The 19,967-nt window shown below is 43.7% G+C and overlaps 1 protein-coding gene and 1 pseudogene across 2 annotated transcripts in view; both read right to left on the reverse strand.

Moving 5' to 3' along the window:
• The window catches only part of TOP6BL (TOP6B like initiator of meiotic double strand breaks), a 95,020-nt gene that overhangs the window by 39,072 nt on the left and 35,981 nt on the right, over positions 1-19,967 (reverse strand). The window contains exon 4 of the mRNA XM_089303922.1: positions 7,771-7,883. Within this exon, the coding sequence (XP_089160048.1) occupies positions 7,771-7,883 (113 nt within the window). The remainder of the gene's footprint in view (positions 1-7,770; positions 7,884-19,967) is intronic.
• On the reverse strand, positions 898-1,634 carry LOC127486715 (mitochondrial pyruvate carrier 2 pseudogene; annotated as a pseudogene). The gene has a single exon (XR_016212235.1). The product of XR_016212235.1 is annotated as a mitochondrial pyruvate carrier 2 pseudogene (transcript).

The raw sequence follows: 19,967 nt of genomic DNA on the forward strand, positions 1-19,967 counted from the left end.
AAAAAAAATAAGGGACGGCTTTGGGGAGTAGTGGGTTAACCCACTGCCTGTGATGCCAGCATCCCATATGGGTACTGGTTTGAGTCCCAGCTGCTCCACTTCAGTTCTAGCTCCATGCTAACAAGCCAGAGAAAGCAGCAGACGATGGCCCAAGTGCTTGGGCCCCTGCACCCACAAAGGAGACCCAGATGAAGCTCCTGGCTCTGACCACTGTGGCCACTTGGGGAACAAACTAGCAGATAAAAGATCTCTCTCTCCCTTTCCCTCTCTCTCTCTCTCTCTCTCCCCCTCCACCTTTCTTTCCCTCCCTCTGTTAACTCTGCCTTTCAAATAAATCAATAAATCTTTTTTTAATTAATTCAAACCAGAGCTTAGAAATATAATTCTATCTTGACTCTGCCATTGTGTGTTTTGGGATAATCTGTATTAAGAATCCGAGTGGAGGGGCCAGCATGTGGAATAGCAGGTAAAGGTGCTGCCTGTGACACTGCAATCCCATATGGGCGCTGGTTCAAGTCCTGGCTACTCCACTTCTGATCCAGCTCCCTGCTAATGCACCTGGGAAAGCAGTGGAAGATGGCCTTTGCCACCCATGTAGGAGACCTGGAAAAAGCTTCTGGCTCCTGGCTTCAGGCTGGCCCAATCTCAGCCACTGCAGCCATCTAGGAAGTAAATCAGCAGATTGAAGATTTCTCTCTCTCTCTCTCTCTCTGTAACTCTGCCAAATAAATAAATAAATAAATAAATCTATCTATCTCTGACTTTCAAATAAATAAATCTTTTTTAAAAAAAAAATCTGAGTGGAATCAAAGGAACTTTTGAATATCAATTCGTTCTATATAAAGAAACATTGTAGAGCAAAAAGCTCAAAAGTCGAAAGTCCTGTGTTCTAAATTCTTTTTTTTTGTTATTAAAAGTTTCCTTTATTTTTCTGTTGAATCAAGCACTAGCTACCAGTTAGTTAAATTTTTTTGTGTGCCCTCTAAAATTTAGCACAGTTAGCATTGCCTTATCAATAATTGAATAGGTCCCAGTGGTTATGTCCATATTTAGATTGTTCAGGTGGTCAGGAACTCTTTTATTGGTTTGCTTTAGCTTTTAGTTCTTGGTTATATCTCCAAATGCGAAAGAGTTGAGAGGCTCCTGCTGCCCCCACAAAGAAATTAACAGCAAATAGACTCCAATTTTTTGGAATAATTACGAGGGAGTATCTTGACCAAATAAACCCTGTAGCCATCAAAACAGCAGACTGAGCTGTGCTGAGTTTTTCTGCAGGTCTTGCCATGTCAGCCAATCCAGCACACACCAATCCCCATTTCATAATTGGAGCCCAGAAGAAAACTGTGCGGGGACCTGCCGGCTGGTTGTACAATGGTCTCAATTTCTCGGGCAGCATCAGCTCCACTTTATCCAGGAGCCGGTGGTAGGTGGCCCGCAGGCCTCGGGCGCCAGCGGCTGACATGTCGGCCGCCGAGTGATCGCGGGCAGCCAGATGGGAGCGTCGCCGTGTCCTCGCTCCTGGCTGACAACGAAGGGCAGCTCGTCCCTCTCCCTTGCCACAGCGCCTGGCGTCCGCTTTCCACCAGGGTGCCCTTCGCCGCGGCTCGCCTGCCCCCGGGCCTGTGTTCTAAATTCTAAATCACTTAAGTAACCATGGGAGGGGAGCAGAGGGAATCACTTCATTACTCTTCATGTCCTAATTCCCCAAACAGGGATAAAGCCAATCTTTCTACCTCACTGCTTTAAGGATCTTATACCTGAAAATACGTATAGTAACAATAACATATCTTTTGTTGAATGCCTACCATGTGACAAGACCGTGCAGGTGCTGTATACACATTGTCTCACAGCAATCCTGGAAGGTAGGATTACCATCCCCAACTTGCAGAATTTTATTTTAAAAGGCTAAGACGTTAAACAATTTGCCCAAAGTTAGGCAGGTCAATTTGTCTCTGGATCTTTAGTATCGACCCCATTCCTATTTGACTTACTGTATTGAATGTAGTGTCCCTAAACCCCCAAAGAATAAGTCTAGGAAAATTTTATAAAGAAGCACCATCAAAAATTAGAAGGTTTCTATGGGTGGATCAGAATACAGAGAACCATACACAAAATATATATTAAAGAAAAAAATGTACCCAAACCTGAAAATTACGTAACACAATAAAGAATAAAAAATGCAAATCTTGAGTAAACAAGCTATTATAATATTTTTAAAATACAAAGAAAAAGAGGCCAAGAACTATCTAATACAATGATAATTATTAGAAAAATAAATAGAAAAATGGATAGTTGGTTAGAAAATTCTGGAAAAATCTAGGATTATTTAACATGTAAACAATGGTTATTAAACAGCAACTGCTACCTATATTATAGTCACATCCTTTACTTAAAAAATTTTTTTCATACAAAATGTTTAAACAGTAGAAAATCACTGGTCTCTTAAAGCATTTTCTGTACTTAATACTTCCAAAAACAACTTCTTGGAACAGTTTCAAGTCTCTGCAACTTGGTGATTATATGGTGCATCACGGAGAGGCTGATTGTATCCAACAGTAAAGGCAAACAAGTGAAGGTCTGTTGAGCAGCTACCAAGAGGGGCTACAATTGATAATGAACACAGCTACTATTTACTGAACACTGCTACACGCTATGCAGTTTATATGCAAATAGAAAATACTCGCTTTTTATGGAAGATCATGAAACTCAGTAAGTTAATTAATAGGTCCAAGATCACACACAGTCAAGTGGCAGAATTAGGATTCAAACTTGGATCTAACTCCAAAACCCACATTCCGCTGATTCCACTATGCAATGCTGCCTCTCCAAGAATGTCCATTTTCTGTGTATACAGCCAACTATCTGAATTGTATTATATATAATCCATTATTTTTATACTTTATGCTTATATATAGCTACTCTCTCTACATATTTATACACTCATAAAACACTAATTTGACTTATTATGCACCTGGGCCTACAAAGATAGGACAATCTCCAAATTAGAAGAATGTACAGCTCAGTAGAAAACAAATAATTTACTGACAACATGGAAAGTTTTATAACTTAGATATATGAGATGATAGAGGAACACACAAGAGGACTGGCACCTAACCTAAGAGGATGACGCAATCTAATGTCAGGTCAGCAGAGCAGTTACTGCAAAGCAAACAGCTCCTTGTAGACTCTACTCAAAGCAAGGGAGAGAGCTGGAGGGAGGGAGGGAGGGGAGGCAGAGGGGAGTGAAGGGGGGGAGGGAGAGGGGAGTGAAGGGGAGGAGGCAGAGGGGAGTGAAGGGGAGGAGGCAGAGGGGAGTGAAGGGGGGAGGAAGGGGGGAGGGAGAGGGGGAGGGAGAGGGGGAGGGAGAGAGCGAGGGGAGAGGAAGAGAGGGAAGGAGGGAGGGAGATGGGGAGGGAGAGGGAGAGAGGGAAGGACGGAGGGAGGGAGGGGAGAAGGGAGAAGGGAGAAAGACAAAGCTTTTTACAATTGAAACAGAAACCCAGTACCCTAGCCTGACATACACTATAGAAACAGCGAATCTACTTGAGTGCTATTATGAAAACATTCTGTCAGTCCTGAGCAGCAGACACCACTACTGAATCACATAATTTTAGCCTCCACCTGCAGATATGTCTGATTACATGATAAAATATAGAGGGCTTTTTCCAAACATGAACTTATATAGCAATGAGTCCCAGATCACTTTCTAGAGGACAGTCTCAGTCTCTGTCCCTCTCCTCTAGCTAGCTAGACATATACATATACATATATATATACACATATGTTTGTGAATATATATTTGCATAACTTGATCATTGCAACTTATTACAAAATAAATATAAAGCTGAAGAAAGCTGTTAAGAGCTTGTAAAATCAGGCCGGCGCTGCAGCTCACTAGGCTAATCCTCCGCCTTGCGGCGCTGGCACACCGGGTTCTAGTCCCAGTCGGGGCGCCCGATTCTGTCCCGGTTGCCCCTCTTCCAGGCCAGCTCTCTGCTGTGGCCCGGGAGTGCAGTGGAGGATGGCCCAAGTACTTAGGCCCTGCACCCCATGGGAGACCAGGATAAGTACCTGGCTCCTGCCATCGGATCAGTGCGGTGCGCCGGCCGCGGCGACCATTGGAGGGTGAACCAACGGCAAAGGAAGAAGACCTTTCTCTCTGTCTCTCTCTCTCACTGTCCACTCTGCCTGTCAAAAAAAAAAAAAAAAAAAAAAAGAGCTTGTAAAATCAGACTGGTTTTGAAGATACATGTTACCCAGCCTAACTCCAAGACACAGGACTCAACCTGGGCATAGACAAAGCCCAGTGTCTCTTCTGAAGGGTGCTTTCCTTCACCTTCCTTGGGATTCGTTTTCCTCACATTCCCACATCAGTAGGTCCCTTATTATAGTGTTTTCATGGATGTCTCTAATAAGTGGTCTTTGCTGTTACCCTTGCTACTTGGCCCTTCTCCTCCAGAGGCATTTTCAGTGAATTTTTTTGTAATCTCCCCATTTTCTCTTCTCACTCTCTTCATTCAAATATCCATATAGGTGCTCAGTACTGGGAACACGGTGTAAAGGTAGAAACAACAAGGTGCAGAGGAAACCTCTGTTTCCTTGAGGTCGGTGCCATCTGTTGTCTACTCGTTACCTCTCCTCATCTCCATCATCAGCTGACTCCCGGTCACTAAGCTCACTGCTTTCCTCTGGACCCCAAGTCTAACCCCCATTTCCAAGCAGATCACCAGCCTGAGCAACAATTTACTCTCACATTTCCCTGACCTCTTCACTGACAATGACCTTGATGTCCATTCATTTCTAGCCACCTATTTCCATGGCCACAGGTTAGAACTGTTCCATTCTAGAAACTTTAAACCGAAATGTCCCACTCTTCTGTGAAAAGATGAATACCAAGGTGTTTAAAGTGGCTTCCTTGATAGACCAAACTAAATGCATCCTAAATGTTTGCTCTGGCCTTATTTTGATTTTTCTGAGGGAAAATCCCTTATACTCAGTACATCTGTTTTCAGTCTCATCAATACCTCCACTCTTGACCTCTTCCCATGGCTTAGGTGTGCTTTTTTTATTCATTGCTTACGGCTATCATCATATAAATCACACTGTATTGTAATCATTTGTCTACTTACCAACCTTTACATTCCTTGGAATCAAAGAACATATCTTGGGACTTTGTACCTAAAGTAGTTCAATGAGACTGACTTGAGCAGACACAAGTTTCTGAAATAATGAATTCTGAAATAGCAATGATCTACATGCATCAGACTTCAGTTCAAGTTCTAATTCTGCCACTTAATTTTCATATGATGTTGGGAAAGCCAGGCAAATTCTGAGTCTCAGTTTTCTTATCTGTAAAATATTGTGACAATTTTTGCCTTATCCACTTCATAGTTTTTACGAAGCTTAAATAATATTAAATCTTGAGTATACAAATTATTGCTTGTTCAGACTGCCTAAAACACATGACCTCATTTCCTAGAACTGCTTTCCTTGGTTCACAGGAATCACCTGTTTATTGCTACCTGGCATGAATAGTTTCAGAGCTGACTGACCATTAATTGCTCCAGCTCGTTTACCTCTCATTATTCTAAAGATGATAAGGCACGGCCAGGGATAGCTGTTGTCCTATAATGTACCCGTTCCTTTCAGAAGGAGCATATAATTATTCAAACACAGAGAAAGGCTTCCCGAGTGCTTCCTGGGAGAAATGCTGAAGGCACTCCCATTCCTTGTCTACATCAGCTCCAGGAAGGAGAGAGAGGTGATCTGAAAACTGTTAGAGAATGAAGAACTCAATTATCACTTCCATAAATGTGGGTCTCAAATAAATCAATAGAGCTCTCCAAAACAACCTCATAAAAATGTATCCAACAGGATTGGTACTAGAATCATTTTTAGATTTTTTCTTTGTTAGAAGATCCAAATTCAAATAAGGGCTTATTTCAGTGGTTCCCAGACTCATTTTCAAATTAGGAATCATCTGAGATTTAAAAAAAATAGTTCAAAGCATAGGGATAGTCACATCTATGATGGACTGCATTAAAGTCCCTCAAAATTCATATTAAAGGCCTTCAAGGCCGATGCCGTGGCTCACTAGGCTAATCCCCAACCTGCGGCACTGGCACCTGGGTTCTAGTCCCAGTTGGGGTGCCGGATTCTGTACCGGTTGTTCATCTTCCAGTCCAGCTCTCTGCTGTGGCCCAGGAAGGCAGTGGAGGATGGCCCAAGTGCTTGAGCCCTGCACCCACATGGGAGACCAGGAGGAGGCACCTGGTTCCTGGCTTCCGAACAGCACAGCACACTGGCCGTAGCAGCCATTTGCAGGGTGAACCAATGGAAGGAAGACCTTTCTCTTTCTCTCTGTCTCTCTCTCACTGTCTAACTCTGCCTGTCAAAAAAAAAAAAAAAAAAAAGCCTTCAAAAATTCATAGAAAATAGAATTCTAAGACACTTATTTTGCTGCAAAAAAATTTAAATCCATGCATATGAGGGTCTTCAAAAGGCTCATGGACAGGCTAGCATTTTCTTTTAAAGATTTATTTATTTATTTATTTGAAAGTCAGAGTTACACAGAGAGAGAAGGAGAAGCAGAGAGAGAGAGAGAAAGAGAGTTCTTCCATCCTCTGGTTCACTCCCCTAATGGCCACAACAGCCAGAGCTGAGCTGATCCCAAGCCAGGAGCCAGGAGCTTCTTCCTGGTCTTCTATGTGGGTGCAAGGGCCCAAGAACTTGGGCCATCTTCTACTGCTTTCCCAGGCCAAAGCAGAGAGCTGGATCAGAAGTAGAGCAGCTGGGTCTCAAACTGGCACCCAAATGGGATGCAGGCACTATAGGCAGTGGCTTAACCTGCTACGTCACAGCACCAGCCCCCAGACTGCACTGTCACACAGCCAGTTAAGCCACTGCTTAGGGGGCTGGAAGTCTATACAGGAGTCCCAGGTGCTCTGCTTCCAATCCAGCTTCTCGCTAATGTGCCTGGGAAGGCAGCATAGATGGCCCAAGTGCTTGGGTCTCTGCCACCCATATGGGAGACCAGGAAGGTAACCATTTGGGGAGTGAACCAGCAGATGGAAAATTTATCTCTCTCCCCATCTCTCTCCCTCTTTCTCTGCCTTTCAAGTAAGTAAATAAATCGGTCAAGAAAAAATTCTCATGAAAATAAGTAAATGAAAAAACGAAACATGGATTTCAAAAATTTTACACCAAATTAAACCAATCTTTTATTTCCATCTTCCATGAACTTTTTGAAGTCTCCTCATATATTGAAGCCATTAACCCTCAATGTGATTTAGATTTCGAGCTTACAGAGGTAATTAAGGTTAAATAAGGTTATATTAACCTGACAGTATCCTTGGAAGAAGACACCAGAGGTCTCCCTGTCCACTGAAGGACACAACAACAGGATCACAGACTGCAAGCAGGAAGACGCTTCACCAGAACCAACCCTGTCGCACATGGACCTAACATCTCGCCTCCACACCGTGAGAAAATTGTTTTCTATTTTTAAGCCATCTAGTCTATGTATTTTGTTATAGCAACCTGAACAGACTAATACAACATCCCAGATCACGGAAATCACAACCTCTTGGAATGGGATACAGACATCAGTATCCTGGAAGCTCCTAGGTAATCTAATATCTGCATAGATAAGGGACGGATTCATTTCAATTTGAAACTGTGATGGACGTAGGCTTTTCTTTCCTCTTATTGGACACATAGGAAAATAAGAATCAAATCATCAGAAATTCATAGAACTACAATAAAACCTGCCTCAAAAATGATTTGGAATGGTGTTAGTCCTGATGCATGCTGGGAACAGCTGTTTTCCTCTGAAGTCCACGTCAGCTTCTTCGCAGAGGACCTGGGCAGGACAGACTGTATTTCTGTATGAGAAGAAATGGCAACAAAGTAGAACAAGCAGTTTAGATAAGCATAAGAGTTTCTGGAATTATTGAACTGATGAGCCGAGAACGTTTTCCCTGATGAACAGATTACCTGAACATTTTAAAGTATAATTGGAAATGGCTATGCATAGCAAATTGCCTGAACACTTAGACTATTTTGTGGGGTTAAGATATTTAATATTATGTTTTCAATTTTCCATATTTGCTAAATCAGTGTTTGGGCTTAATTAATTTTCACAAGGTCATATCCAGTGTCAAAAATCTTTGGAACTGTTAGTTCTGATACTCTTGTATTTTTAATAAATAAATTTATTATTTAACAAATATAAGCGCAGTAAATGAACTAATTTAGAGCTGAAAGCATAAAAATTCAAGAATGACCCCTCTGCCATGTTCCTAATACAGTGCATGCTTTTGATTTTTTTTAATTCATTTTATTTTATTTTTTATTTTTATTATTTTTTTGACAGGCAGAGTTAGACAGTGAGAGAGAGACAGAGAGAAAGGCCTTCCTTCCGTTGGTTCACCCCCCAAATGGCTGCTATGGCTGATCCAAAGCCAGGAGCCAGGTGCTTCTTCCTGGTCTCCCATGCGGGTGCAGGGCCCAAGCACTTGGGCCATCCTCCACTGCCCTCCCGGGCCACAGCAGAGAGCTGGACAGGAAGAGGAGCAACCGGGACAGAATCCGGCGCCCCAAATGGGAATAGAACCCGGGATGCCAGGGCCACAGGCGGAAGATTAGCCTAGTGAGCCGTGATGCCGGCCCATGTTTTTTTAATTTTTTTTATTTTAAAGGCATAGTTACAGAGAGGCAGAAGTAGAGAGAGACATAAAGTCTTCCATCTGCTGGTTCACTCCCCAGATGGCTGCAACGGGTGGAGCCAGGCTGATCCAAATCCCAGAGACAGGAGCTTCCTCCAGGTCTCCCACATGGGTGCAGGGGCCACTTGGGTCATCTTCTACTGCTTTCCTAGGCCATAGCAGAGAGCTGGATCAGAAGTGGAGCAGCTGGTACTCGAACCGGCACCTATATAGGAAGCCGGTACTGCAGGCGGTGGCTTTACCTGTCACGCCACAGTGCCGGCCCCTGCATTCTTTAACAAGGTAATTTTTAATAAAGAAAAGCAAACTCTTGCCAATTTAATTCGTGAAATAATCACATGGTATATAAATATGTGTTGACTCTAAACTATCTTTTTTTTTTTTTTTGGACAGGCAGAGTTAGTAAGAGAGAGAGAGAGAGAGAGAGAAAGGTCTTCCTTTTTCCGTTGGTTCACCCCCCCACCCCAATGGCCACTATGGCTGGTGTGCTGCGCTGATCTGAAGCCAGAAGCCAGGTGCTTCCTCCTGGTCTCCCATGCAGGTGCAGGGCCCAAGCACTTGGGCCATCCTCCACTGCCCTCCTGGGCCACAGCAGAGAGCTGGACTGGAAGAGGAGCAACCGGGACAGAATCTGGCACCCCAACTGCAACTAGAACCTGGGGTGCCGGCGCCGGCAGCGGAGGATTAGCCTAGTGAGCCATGGCGCCGGGCTAAACTATCTTTCTACAAAGCATTAGTGAGCTCCAGATCGTCAACAACAAAGAAAACATCAAAGTATGCACCATTTTTCTTCTTCATAGCCTGCCATTCATGTTATAAAGGAAAAGAAATTAAATCTCCCATTTCATAAAATGCCATCCCTATTACCCCTCTCTATTATATAATAATGAATTAAATATGAATAAACAGATATTTCAGGGTTTTTAAGTTTTATCTTGTAATGAGCTGACAATATTATGTAAAAATTCAACCTGAACAACCTAATAGTAAAATATATCCTATAACAGCAGCACAGGATTCTCATAAGGCATTCATGCTGCACATTTGAAATGTTTTTAACCATCATGAAAAAGTATGGACATCCCCAGGATCAAGTACCAGCTATCAATTTTAATGAGTGAGTGGTGTTTTTTGTTTTTTGTTTTTTGTTTTTTTTTGTTTTTTTTTTTTTGATAGGCACAGTGGACAGTGAGAGAGAGACAGAGAGAAAGGTCTTCCTTTTGCCGTTGGTTCACCCTCCCATGGCCGCCGCGGCTGGCGTGCTGCGGCCGGCACACCACGCTGATCTGAAGCCAGGAGCCAGGTGCTTCTCCTGGTCTCCCATGGGGTGCAGGGCCCAAGTACTTGAGCCATCCTCCACTGCACTCCCAGGCCATAGCAGAGAGCCTGCCTGGAAGAGGGGCAACCGGGACAGAATCCGGCACCCCGACCGGGACTAGAACCTGGTGTGCCGGCGCCGCAGGTGGAGGATTAGCCTAGTGAGCCGCGGAGCCGGCCGAGTGATATTTTTCTTGTCATTAGTTCCTCAGATTTAATTCAGTCACAAAGCCCTGGATAATAGGGCAGTAAGGTCCTGCACACTGGAGTTAATGAACCTGGCCTTGAACCAGGACGCCTTGCATCCATCTTCAGTTACACCACTGATCAACTTCTCGACCTAAGGCAACTCCCTGTTTGTGATTCAATTACCTTTCTGTGAAATACAGAAAACTTGCTCCTGAATTCCACTTCTCGTTGAATTAGTGAGACAGCGCAGAAGTGGAGGAAACATGATATATGAGAAAAAGGTTTGAAAATAAAACCAATCGCTTCTCGGCCTTTTGGCTAAGATCAAGTGAAAATAAAACCAAATTCTTTAGAAATCTTAATAATTCAAAATAAATTATGTAGCTATTTGTGGAAAACCCAATTCAATTTTACTTATTAAAGGGGCTGGTGCTGCGGTGTAGCGGTAAAGAGGCTGCCTGCAGTGCCGGCATCCCATGTGGGCGCCGGTTTGAGTCTCAGCTGCTCCATTTCTGATCCAGCTCCCTGCTAACAGCCTGGGAAAAGCAACGAAGGATGGCCCAAGTGTTTAGGCTCCTGCCACCCACATGGGAGACCCAGATGAAGCTCCTGGCTCCTGCCTTCAGCTTGGCCCAGCACTGGCCATTGTGGCCATCTGGGGAGTGAACCAAAGGATAGGAGATCTCTCCCTGTCTCTCCCTCTTTTTCTGTAACTCTTGACTTTAAAAATAAATAATAAATACATCTTTTTTTTTTTTTTTTTTTTTTTTTTTTTGACAGGCAGAGTGGATAGTAAGAGAGAGAGACAGAGAGAAAGGTCTTCCTTTGCTGTTGGTTCACCCTCCAATGGCCACCACTGCTGGCACGCTGCAGCTGGCGCACCGCGCTGATCCAAAGGCAAGAGCCAGGTGCTTCTCCTGGTCTCCCATGGAGTGTAGGGCCCAAGTACTTGGGCCATCCTCCACTGCACTCCCTGGCCATAGCAGAGAGCTGGCCTGGAAGAGGGGCAACCAGGACAGAATCTGGCGCCCCGACCGGGACTAGAACCCGGTGTGCCGGCGCCACTAGGTGGAGGATTAGCCTATTGAGCTGCGGCGCCGGCCAAATACATCTTTTTTAAAAAAGGCAAAATGATAGTACTAAAAAAATCCTTGTTTCAAGATAAATTGAGATGTTGTAACATGTTGAAATCTCCTCTTCCCATCCAAAAATATAAAATAGAACAGTCTTTTCTTTCACATTTAAACAATTTATTTATTTATTTGAAAGAGTTACAGAAAGAGAAAGAGATCTTCCATCTTCCCCAGATGGCTGCGATGGCCAGGGCTAGGCCAGGCCTATGCCGGGAGCTTCTTCAGAGTTTCCCAAACACTCGGGCCATCTTCCAGTGCTTTCCCAGGCTATCCGCATGGGGCTGGATCAGAAGTGAAGCAGCTGGGACACAAACCAGCACTCACATGGGATGCGGGCATTGCAACCTGTGGCTTAACCCCTAAGCCACAATGCCAGCCCCCTTATTTATTTATTTATTTGAGAGACAGAGTTCCCATTTGCTAGTTCACTCCCCCAGATGCCCACAATGGGTGGAGCTGGGACAAAAACTTGGAGCCAAGAACACAATCCAGGTCTCCCACATGGATACAGGAACCCAGTTACTTGAACCATCAATGCTGCTTCCCAGGGTCTACATTGGTAGGATCAGGAGCTAGAGCTGGAAATAAAACCCAGGCATTCTGAAGGGGGATGCAGGTGTCTTATTAGCAACGTGCCTGCTCCAGAACAAGTGATTTTAAATCTTGATAAATAGTGACAGTAATAAAAGAAGGAAAGCGTATGAGACTAGACATGAAGAAACATTTTTCTTCCCCCATCTTCAAAAAGAAAGAGTGAGAAAGAGATATTAATAAGGACTAAAGATATACAACACTTAGGGTCTGGAATGGGAAAAAACACACAGCTAGTGCTGCAGCACTCACAGGTTTAAGAGCTAGAGTCACACGGACCACACACAGAAGTTCTAAGCAGAGGAATAAAGCATGAGTGAAGGCTGAAGATGTGCCCCCTACCCACCTGAGTACTGGGCACAACCAAAGGATGCTGACGCTGGTCTCCCTGAGCCACGACATATAACTGGTGACAAGATTCAGAACTGTATAGTCTATTACGTTGCAGGGTCACGTCACCCATGTAAAGTTTACACCGAGATGTAGACCACGCATGGCTAGAACCTCCTATCAGACAGCTGTCAACACAAGATGGGTTCCAGTTAAACAGATCATGGACAATTAGCTTTTTACTAAAAGTTACCAAACAACAAAGATCAATAACATGAAAACTACAACACATACCAACCAGCAGCACTACATTTAAGGAAACAGAGTTCATAGAACAACATAAGGAACACTTCAAAATAAGTATCTTTTACCTTTGAAGAGAGAAAAAGCCCATGAAACAAGGATTTACTGCTGGAAATTAAACAGAAAATAATAAAGAAAACTTCATTAGGACTCTTAGAAATTAAAGAGACAGTGCTTAAAAAAGAAAACCCTATGGACAGTTAGACTAGACACAGTATAAGAAAAGTTTGGGGCCAGTGCTGTGGCATAGTAGGCTAAACCTCTGCCTGGGGTGCTGGCATCCCATGTGGGCACCAGCTCATGTCCCGGCTACTCCTCTTCCAATCCAGCTCTCTGCTATGGTCTGGGAAAAAGAGTGGAGGATGCCCCAAGTGCTTGGGCTCCTGTACCCGTGTGGGAGACCTGGAGGAAGCTCCGGCTTCAGATCAGCCCAGCTCTGGCTATTGTGGCCATCTGGGGAGTGAACCAGCGGATGCAAGGCTCGCTCTCTCTCTGTAACTCTGCCTCTCAAATAAATAAGTAAATATTTTTAAAAAAGAATAAATTTAAAAGAAAAGGTGGTATATGAATATTCATAGCAGTATTATTCATAATAGCCAATAGTGGACACAACCCAAAAGTCCATCAAATGACAAATGGCTTAACAAAATGTGAAATATTATTCAGCCATAAAAAGAAATCAGGTACCGTAACATGTTACAACATGGGTGAACCTTGGAAACACCATGCTTAAATAAAAGACCACAAAAGACCACATATTCTATGATTACACTTACATGAAATGCCCAAAATGAGCAAATATATAGGGCCAGAAATTAGATTAGTGTTTGCCAAGGACTAGGGGATAAGGATAAATGGAGTGCCTGCTACTGAGTGCAGGGTTTCTTTTTCAGACGATGAAGATGCACTGGAATTAGATAGTGATGACAGTTACACAACCTTGTGAATATGGTAAAAACTTGTGAACCGTGCACTTTAAGACAGTGTATTTATGGCACATATGTTTTATACCAATTAAATGACTAAAAGGTAAAGGCATTAAGAATAGATCCAGAAGGAATAACGTCAGAATTATCATATGACAAATAGATACAAGTACTAGTTGTACAAGTTTGCCAAGTGTCAAGCAAGATAAATTTCTAGAAAATAAAATAAAAGAGCCACATAATCAAACACATCACAGTGAAATCAGAATAAGAAGTATGTGGAGGAGTGGCCATGTGGTGCAGCAGATTCAGCTACAGCTATGGGACAGCCCATACTGAAGTACCTGGTCTGAATCCTGCCTCCACTCACAATCCAGCTCCCTGCTAATGTGCACCCTGGGAGGCAGCGGGTGATGGCTGAAGTGCTTGGGTCCCTGCCACAAATGCGAGAGACCAGGATGGAGCTCCTAGATCCTGATCCGCCTGGCTCAGCCCTGGCTGCTGAGGCCACTGCGAAAATGAACCAGCAAATGGAATCTCTCCTTTCTCCCTCTTTCTCTGCCACTCTGCCTTTCAAATACATAAACATAAAAAAACTATGTGGAACACCACAACCAGGTTATTAACACTGAGACAGTCAAGACACAGAACATTTCATTACTGCAAGTTACTCCAAGGTGTCCTTTGACGGCCACACTCATTCCCTTCCCCAATCCCTTCTCCCTCCTCACCTCCTTAACCCCTGAAAACCACCATTCCTGCAATCCTGTCACTTTGAGAATGCTCTATAAATGGAATCGTACAGTACATAATCTTTTGGGTTTGGCCTTTTCCACTCAGCATAATTCTCTGGAGGTTCATCTAGGCTATTGTATGTGCCAGAGGTTCATGCATGTTCACTGCTGAGTACAAGCCCATGGTACTGATGTGCCACAGGCTAGCTATCATTCACTCATCGAATGACATCTGGATTGTTTAACACAATTCCAAATAAATCTGCTATAAATACATACAAGTGGATTTTTTTTACATAAGTTTTCATAAATGCCCAGGAGTACAACTGCTGGGTTATATGATAGTTACATATTTAGCTTTCTTTCTTTTTTTGTTTTTAAAGATTTATATATTTATTTGAAAGCCAGAGTTGCACAGAGAAAGAGAGGGAGAGAAAGAGAGAGAGATCTTCCTTCTGCTGATTTACTGCCAAACGGCTGCAACAGCCAGGCTGAAGCCAGGAGCCAAGAGTGTCTTCCAGATCTTCCACGTGGGTGCAGGGCCCAAGCACTTGGGCCATCTTCCACTGCTTTCCCAGGCACATTAACAGGGAGCTGAGGTGTCTGTTCAGGATTTTTGCCCATTTTTAAGTTATGTTTGGACAGGTGCTTGGCCTAGCAGCAAAGATCTGGTTAGGATGCCCACATCCCACATTTGAGATGCCAGTTCTGGCACCCAATTCCAACTACCTGCTGATATAGACCCTGAGAGACAGCAATGATGGCTCAAATGACTGGGTTCCTGCCACCCATGTAGGGGCCCTCAATTGAGTTCCCAGCTCCCTAGCCATTGAGAGAGTTTATCAGTGAAATCACTAATAATTAAATTTTTTAAAAAATATGCTACACTGTTCATTTTCTTGTTGTTGCCTTTTAAGAGTTCTACATTTTAGATAATTCTTTAAAATTTTTTTACTTGTTTATCTTGTATTTATTTGAGAGGGAGGGAGAGAATAAGGGAGAACATTCCCATCTGTGTGGTTCACTTTCCCAAAAACCTGCAAAAGCCTAAGTGGCCAAAGCTGAGAGCTAGGAATTCAACCCAAGCCTCCCTCATAGGTAGCATGAACCCAATTACTTGAACTGTTATCACTGCCTCTTAAGGACTACATCAACAGGAAGCCAGAGCAGGGTACTGAGCCCAAGCACTCTGATACGGAATGTGGTTGAACTGGTGTCCTAACTCCTGGGCCAGTTGTGTTTTTTGCAAATATGTTCTCCTAGTCTTTGGCTTATCTTTCCACTTCCTCAACATTATCTTTCATGTAATAGTTTCTTTTTAAAAAAATTTTTATTTTGTTTATTTGAAAGACAGAGTTACAGAGAGAGATAGAGCCAGAGAGAGAGGACTTCCATCCACTGGTTCACTCCCCAGATGGCCGCAATGGCCAGAGCTGTGCTGATCCGAAGCCAGGAGCCAGGAGCTTCTTCTGGGTCTCCCACAAGGGTGCAGGGGCCCAAGCACTTGGGCCATCTTCCACTGCTTTTCCAGGCCATAGCAGAGAGCTAGATCAGAAGTGGAGCAGCCAGGACTTGAACTGGCACCAATATGAAATGCCAGTGCTTCAGGCCAGGGCCTTAACCTGCTGCACCACAGCACCGGCCTCCATGTAATAGTTTCTAATTTTGCTGATGTCCAGTGATTTATCAATTATTTATTTCATGGATCATGCCTTTGGTGTTATATCTAAAGGTCATAACCACATCCAAAGTCATACATGTTTTCTCCTACGTTATCTTCTGTGAGTTTTATAGCTTTGCATTTTACATTGAGGTCTATGATCTATTTTAATTTTTGTGAAGGGTATAAAACTGTGTCTAGATTCCGTTTGTTTCTGTGCATGGATGCCCAGCTGTTAAAGCGACACAGATTGAAAATACTTGTTCCATTGCATTGATTTGTTCCTTTGCCAAAGATCATTTGACTATATATACATAGATCCACCTCCGGACTCTGTTCTGTTCTTCATTGTCTATTACACCAGTACCACACTCCCTTGATTGCTGTGATTTCATGTTAAGTCTTGAAATTGGACTTCTTCAGCACTGAGTTGTTTTCCCAAAACTTTTACTTCTCTATCTGAACTTCATAATCAGCTTGTCAGTATTCACAAAATTGCTTTCTGGGATTTTGATTTTGATCTACAGATCAATTTGAAAATAAATTCACTGGCCAGTGCCGCAGCTCAATAGGTTAATCCTCCGCCTGTGGCACCGGCACCTCGGGTTCTAGTCCCGGTCAGGGTGCCGGATTCTGTCCCGGTTGCTCCTCTTCCAGGCCAGCTCTCTACTGTGGCCCGGGAGTGCAGTGGAGGATGGCCCAAGTGCTTGGGCCCTGCACCCCATGGGAGACCAGGAGAAGCACCTGGCTCCTGCCTTCGGATCAGTGCTGTGCGCCAGCTGCAGTGCGCCGGCCGCGGCAGCCACTAGAGGGTGAACCAACCGCAAAAAGGAAGACCTTTCTCTCTGTCTCTCTCTCTCTCTCTCTCTCTCACTGTCCACTCTGCCTGTCAAATAAATAAATAAATAAATAAATAAATAAATTGCACTTTATCATTGAGTTGTCATATATATATATATATTTTGGTCAGGCAGAGTTAGACAGTGAGAGAGAGACAGAGAGAGAGTTATAGACAATCAGAGAGACAGAGAAAAAGGTCTTCCTTCCATTGGTTCATTCCCCTAAGGCTGCTTCAGCTGGCGCTGTGCTGATCCGAAGCCAGGAGCCAGGTGCTTCCTCCCGGTCTCCCCTGCGGGTGCAGGGACCCAAGCACTTGGGCCATCATTCACTGCCTTCCCGGACCACAGCAGAGAGCTGGACTGGAAGAGGAGCAACCGGGACTAGAACCCAGGGTGCTGGTGCCACAAGCAGAGGATTAGCCTAGTGAGCCGCGGTGCCGGTCTGAGTCTCCTTACAATATGAAATCTTTCTCCATTTTATAGGCCTTCTTTGATATCTTTCTTTGGAGGTTTGTAGTTTTGTTAGGCTTAGGTCTACTACTTTCTTTTTTGGTGCTAAGTTAAATACTAATGTTTTTCTAATTTTGAGTTCTATTTATTCATTTCTGGTATATAGGAAAGTAATTGACTTTTATATATTAACCTTGTATCTTGAATATCCTGAAACCTTGATAAAATCATTTCTCTTTTTTTTTTCTTTTTTTAGGGACAGGGTTTATTGGTGGGGAAACCTGACAGACAGGAGGGAAGGGGCGAAGAACGAAAAGAGGGAGAAGGAGAATGTAAGAGAGAGAGAGAGAGAGCACGCCACATGTTCAGGAACAGGTCCTCTTACTTTGCTGGAGGGCAGGCAAGGAAATGGAAGCAGCGGTTCCCATTAGGATGGAGATGGAGCTGACACCAGTGGCTGGGCTATGGAGTCACTTGGCTTCTAGCAATGGCGGCGGAGGCTAGAGCCTAGGATGACATCTGGGGCATAGATTGTGCCACAGATAAGACTGCACCATTTGCTATAATCATTTCTTAGTGCATATAAACTTTTATTCAATTTCTACAAAAACACCGTTGGTATGACTGTTTTGAATCCATATATTCATGTATCAATTTGGGGAGAATGGACATTTTAGTAATATTGAATCTTCCACTCTATGAACATAGTACATCTCTGCATTTATTTTTTAATTTTTCTTTCTTTTCTTTTTTTTTTTTTTTTGAAAGACAGAGTTACAGAGTGAGGTATAGACAGAGAGAGAGGTCTTCCATCCGCTGATTCACTCCCCAGATGGAGCTGAGTCGATCTAAAGCCAGGAGCCAGGAACTTCTTCTGGGTCTCCCACGTGGGTGCCGTGGGTGCAGGGGCCCAAGGATTTGGGCCATCTTCTACTGTTTTCCCAGGCCATAGCAGAGAGCTGGATGGGAAGAGGCGCAGCCAGGACTCGAACCAGTACCCATATGGGATGTCGATGCTATAGGCCAGGGCTTTAACCTGCTGCACCACAATGCTGGCCCCTGTTTAATTTTTCTTAGCAATGTTTCTTTCTTTCTTTCTTTCTTTCTTTCTTTTTTTTTTTTTTTTTTTTTTTTTTTTTTGACAGGCAGAGTTAGAGAGAGAGACAGAGAGAAAGGTCTTCCTTTTCCGTTAGTTCACCCCCCAAATGGCCGCTACAGCCAGCATGCTGCACCGATCCGAAGCCAGGAGCCAGGTGCCTCCTCCTGGTCTCCCATGCGGGTGCAGGGCCCAAGTACTTGGGCCATCCTCCACTGCACTCCCGGGCCGCAGCAGAGAGCTGGACAGGAAGAAAAGCAACCAGGACAGAATCCGGTGCCCCAACTGGGACTAGAACCCGGGGTGCCAGTGCCGCAGGCGGAGGATTAGCCAAGTGAGCTGCGGCATTGGCCTTAGCAATGTTTCTTATACTTCTTAATTAAATTTATCCCTATTTCATATTTGTTGACGCTATTATAAATGAAACATTTTAAAAATCTTACTTTCCAATTGTTGCTAGTTTATAAAACTTTGTATACTGACATATATTGTGAATATGCTAAATTCACATTGTTCCAGAATTTATTTTATATATTCCCTAGCATTTCATACATTAATAATCATTTATTTGTATTCATTTATAAATGAACACAGTTGTACTTCTGCCTTCCCTAGATTAGGCCTTTTATTTCTTTTTCTTGCTTTATTATGTTAGCTATGTTATGTTGTATGTTATGTTATGTTATGTTATGTTCTTTTTTTTTTCTTTTTTTTTTTTTATTTTTGACAGGCAGAGTGGACAGTGAGAGAGAGAGAGACAGAGAGAAAGGTCTTCCTTTGCCGTTGGTTCACCCTCCAATGGCCGCCGCGGCCGGCGCGCTGCGGCCGGCGCACGCGCTGATCCGATGGCAGGAGCCAGGAGCCAGGTGCTTTTCCTGGTCTCCCATTGGGTGCAGGGCCCAAGGACTTGGGCCATCCTCCACTGCACTCCCTGGCCACAGCAGAGGGCTGGCCTGGAAGAGGGGCAACCGGGACAGAATCCGGCGCCCCGACCAGGACTAGAACCCCGTGTGCCGGCGCCACTAGGCGGAGGATTAGCCTAGTGAGCCGCGGCGCCGGCCATGTTATGTTATTTTCAAAGACTTCTATAATAAAATGCTTATTCTAAGTAAAAATTATAAGATATACTATGCAAAAATGCTTTTATGTATAATATAGAGGCAAAGGGAGAAAGAGTTAAAGGAAAAACATTAATAGCAAATATCTTTAGAATTACTGGTGATATTTTATTTTTTGCTTTATATTATGCACATGAAATATTTCATCAAAAGGGTGACAAAATTAATTTTTAAAGGTTTATTTATTTATTTGAAAGTCAGAGTTAAACAGAGAAAGAGGGAGAGGTAAAAACAGAGAGGGCTTCCAGCCACAGGTTCACACCCCAGTTGACTGCACTGGAGCTGCACTGACCCAAAGCCAGGAGCCAAGAGCTTCTTTGGGGTCTCCCACATGAGTGCAGGGGCCAAAGAATTTAGGCCATCTTCAACTGCTTTCCCAGGCCATAGTAGGGAGCTAGATCGGAAGTGGAGCAGCTGGGACTTGGAGCTGTGTCCATATGGGATGCTGACACAGCAGGTAGTGGCTTTATCTGCTATGCCACAGTGCCAGCACCTAATTTTAAAATGCCCACAGAGTAATTAAATATCCAAGTAGAACTTGGGTTTGATACAGTA

The sequence above is a fragment of the Oryctolagus cuniculus genome, chromosome 1, assembly GCF_051225735.1.
Source record: "Oryctolagus cuniculus isolate XC-2025 breed Fujian yellow rabbit chromosome 1, ASM5122573v1, whole genome shotgun sequence".
Classification (NCBI taxonomy): Eukaryota; Metazoa; Chordata; class Mammalia; order Lagomorpha; family Leporidae; genus Oryctolagus; species Oryctolagus cuniculus.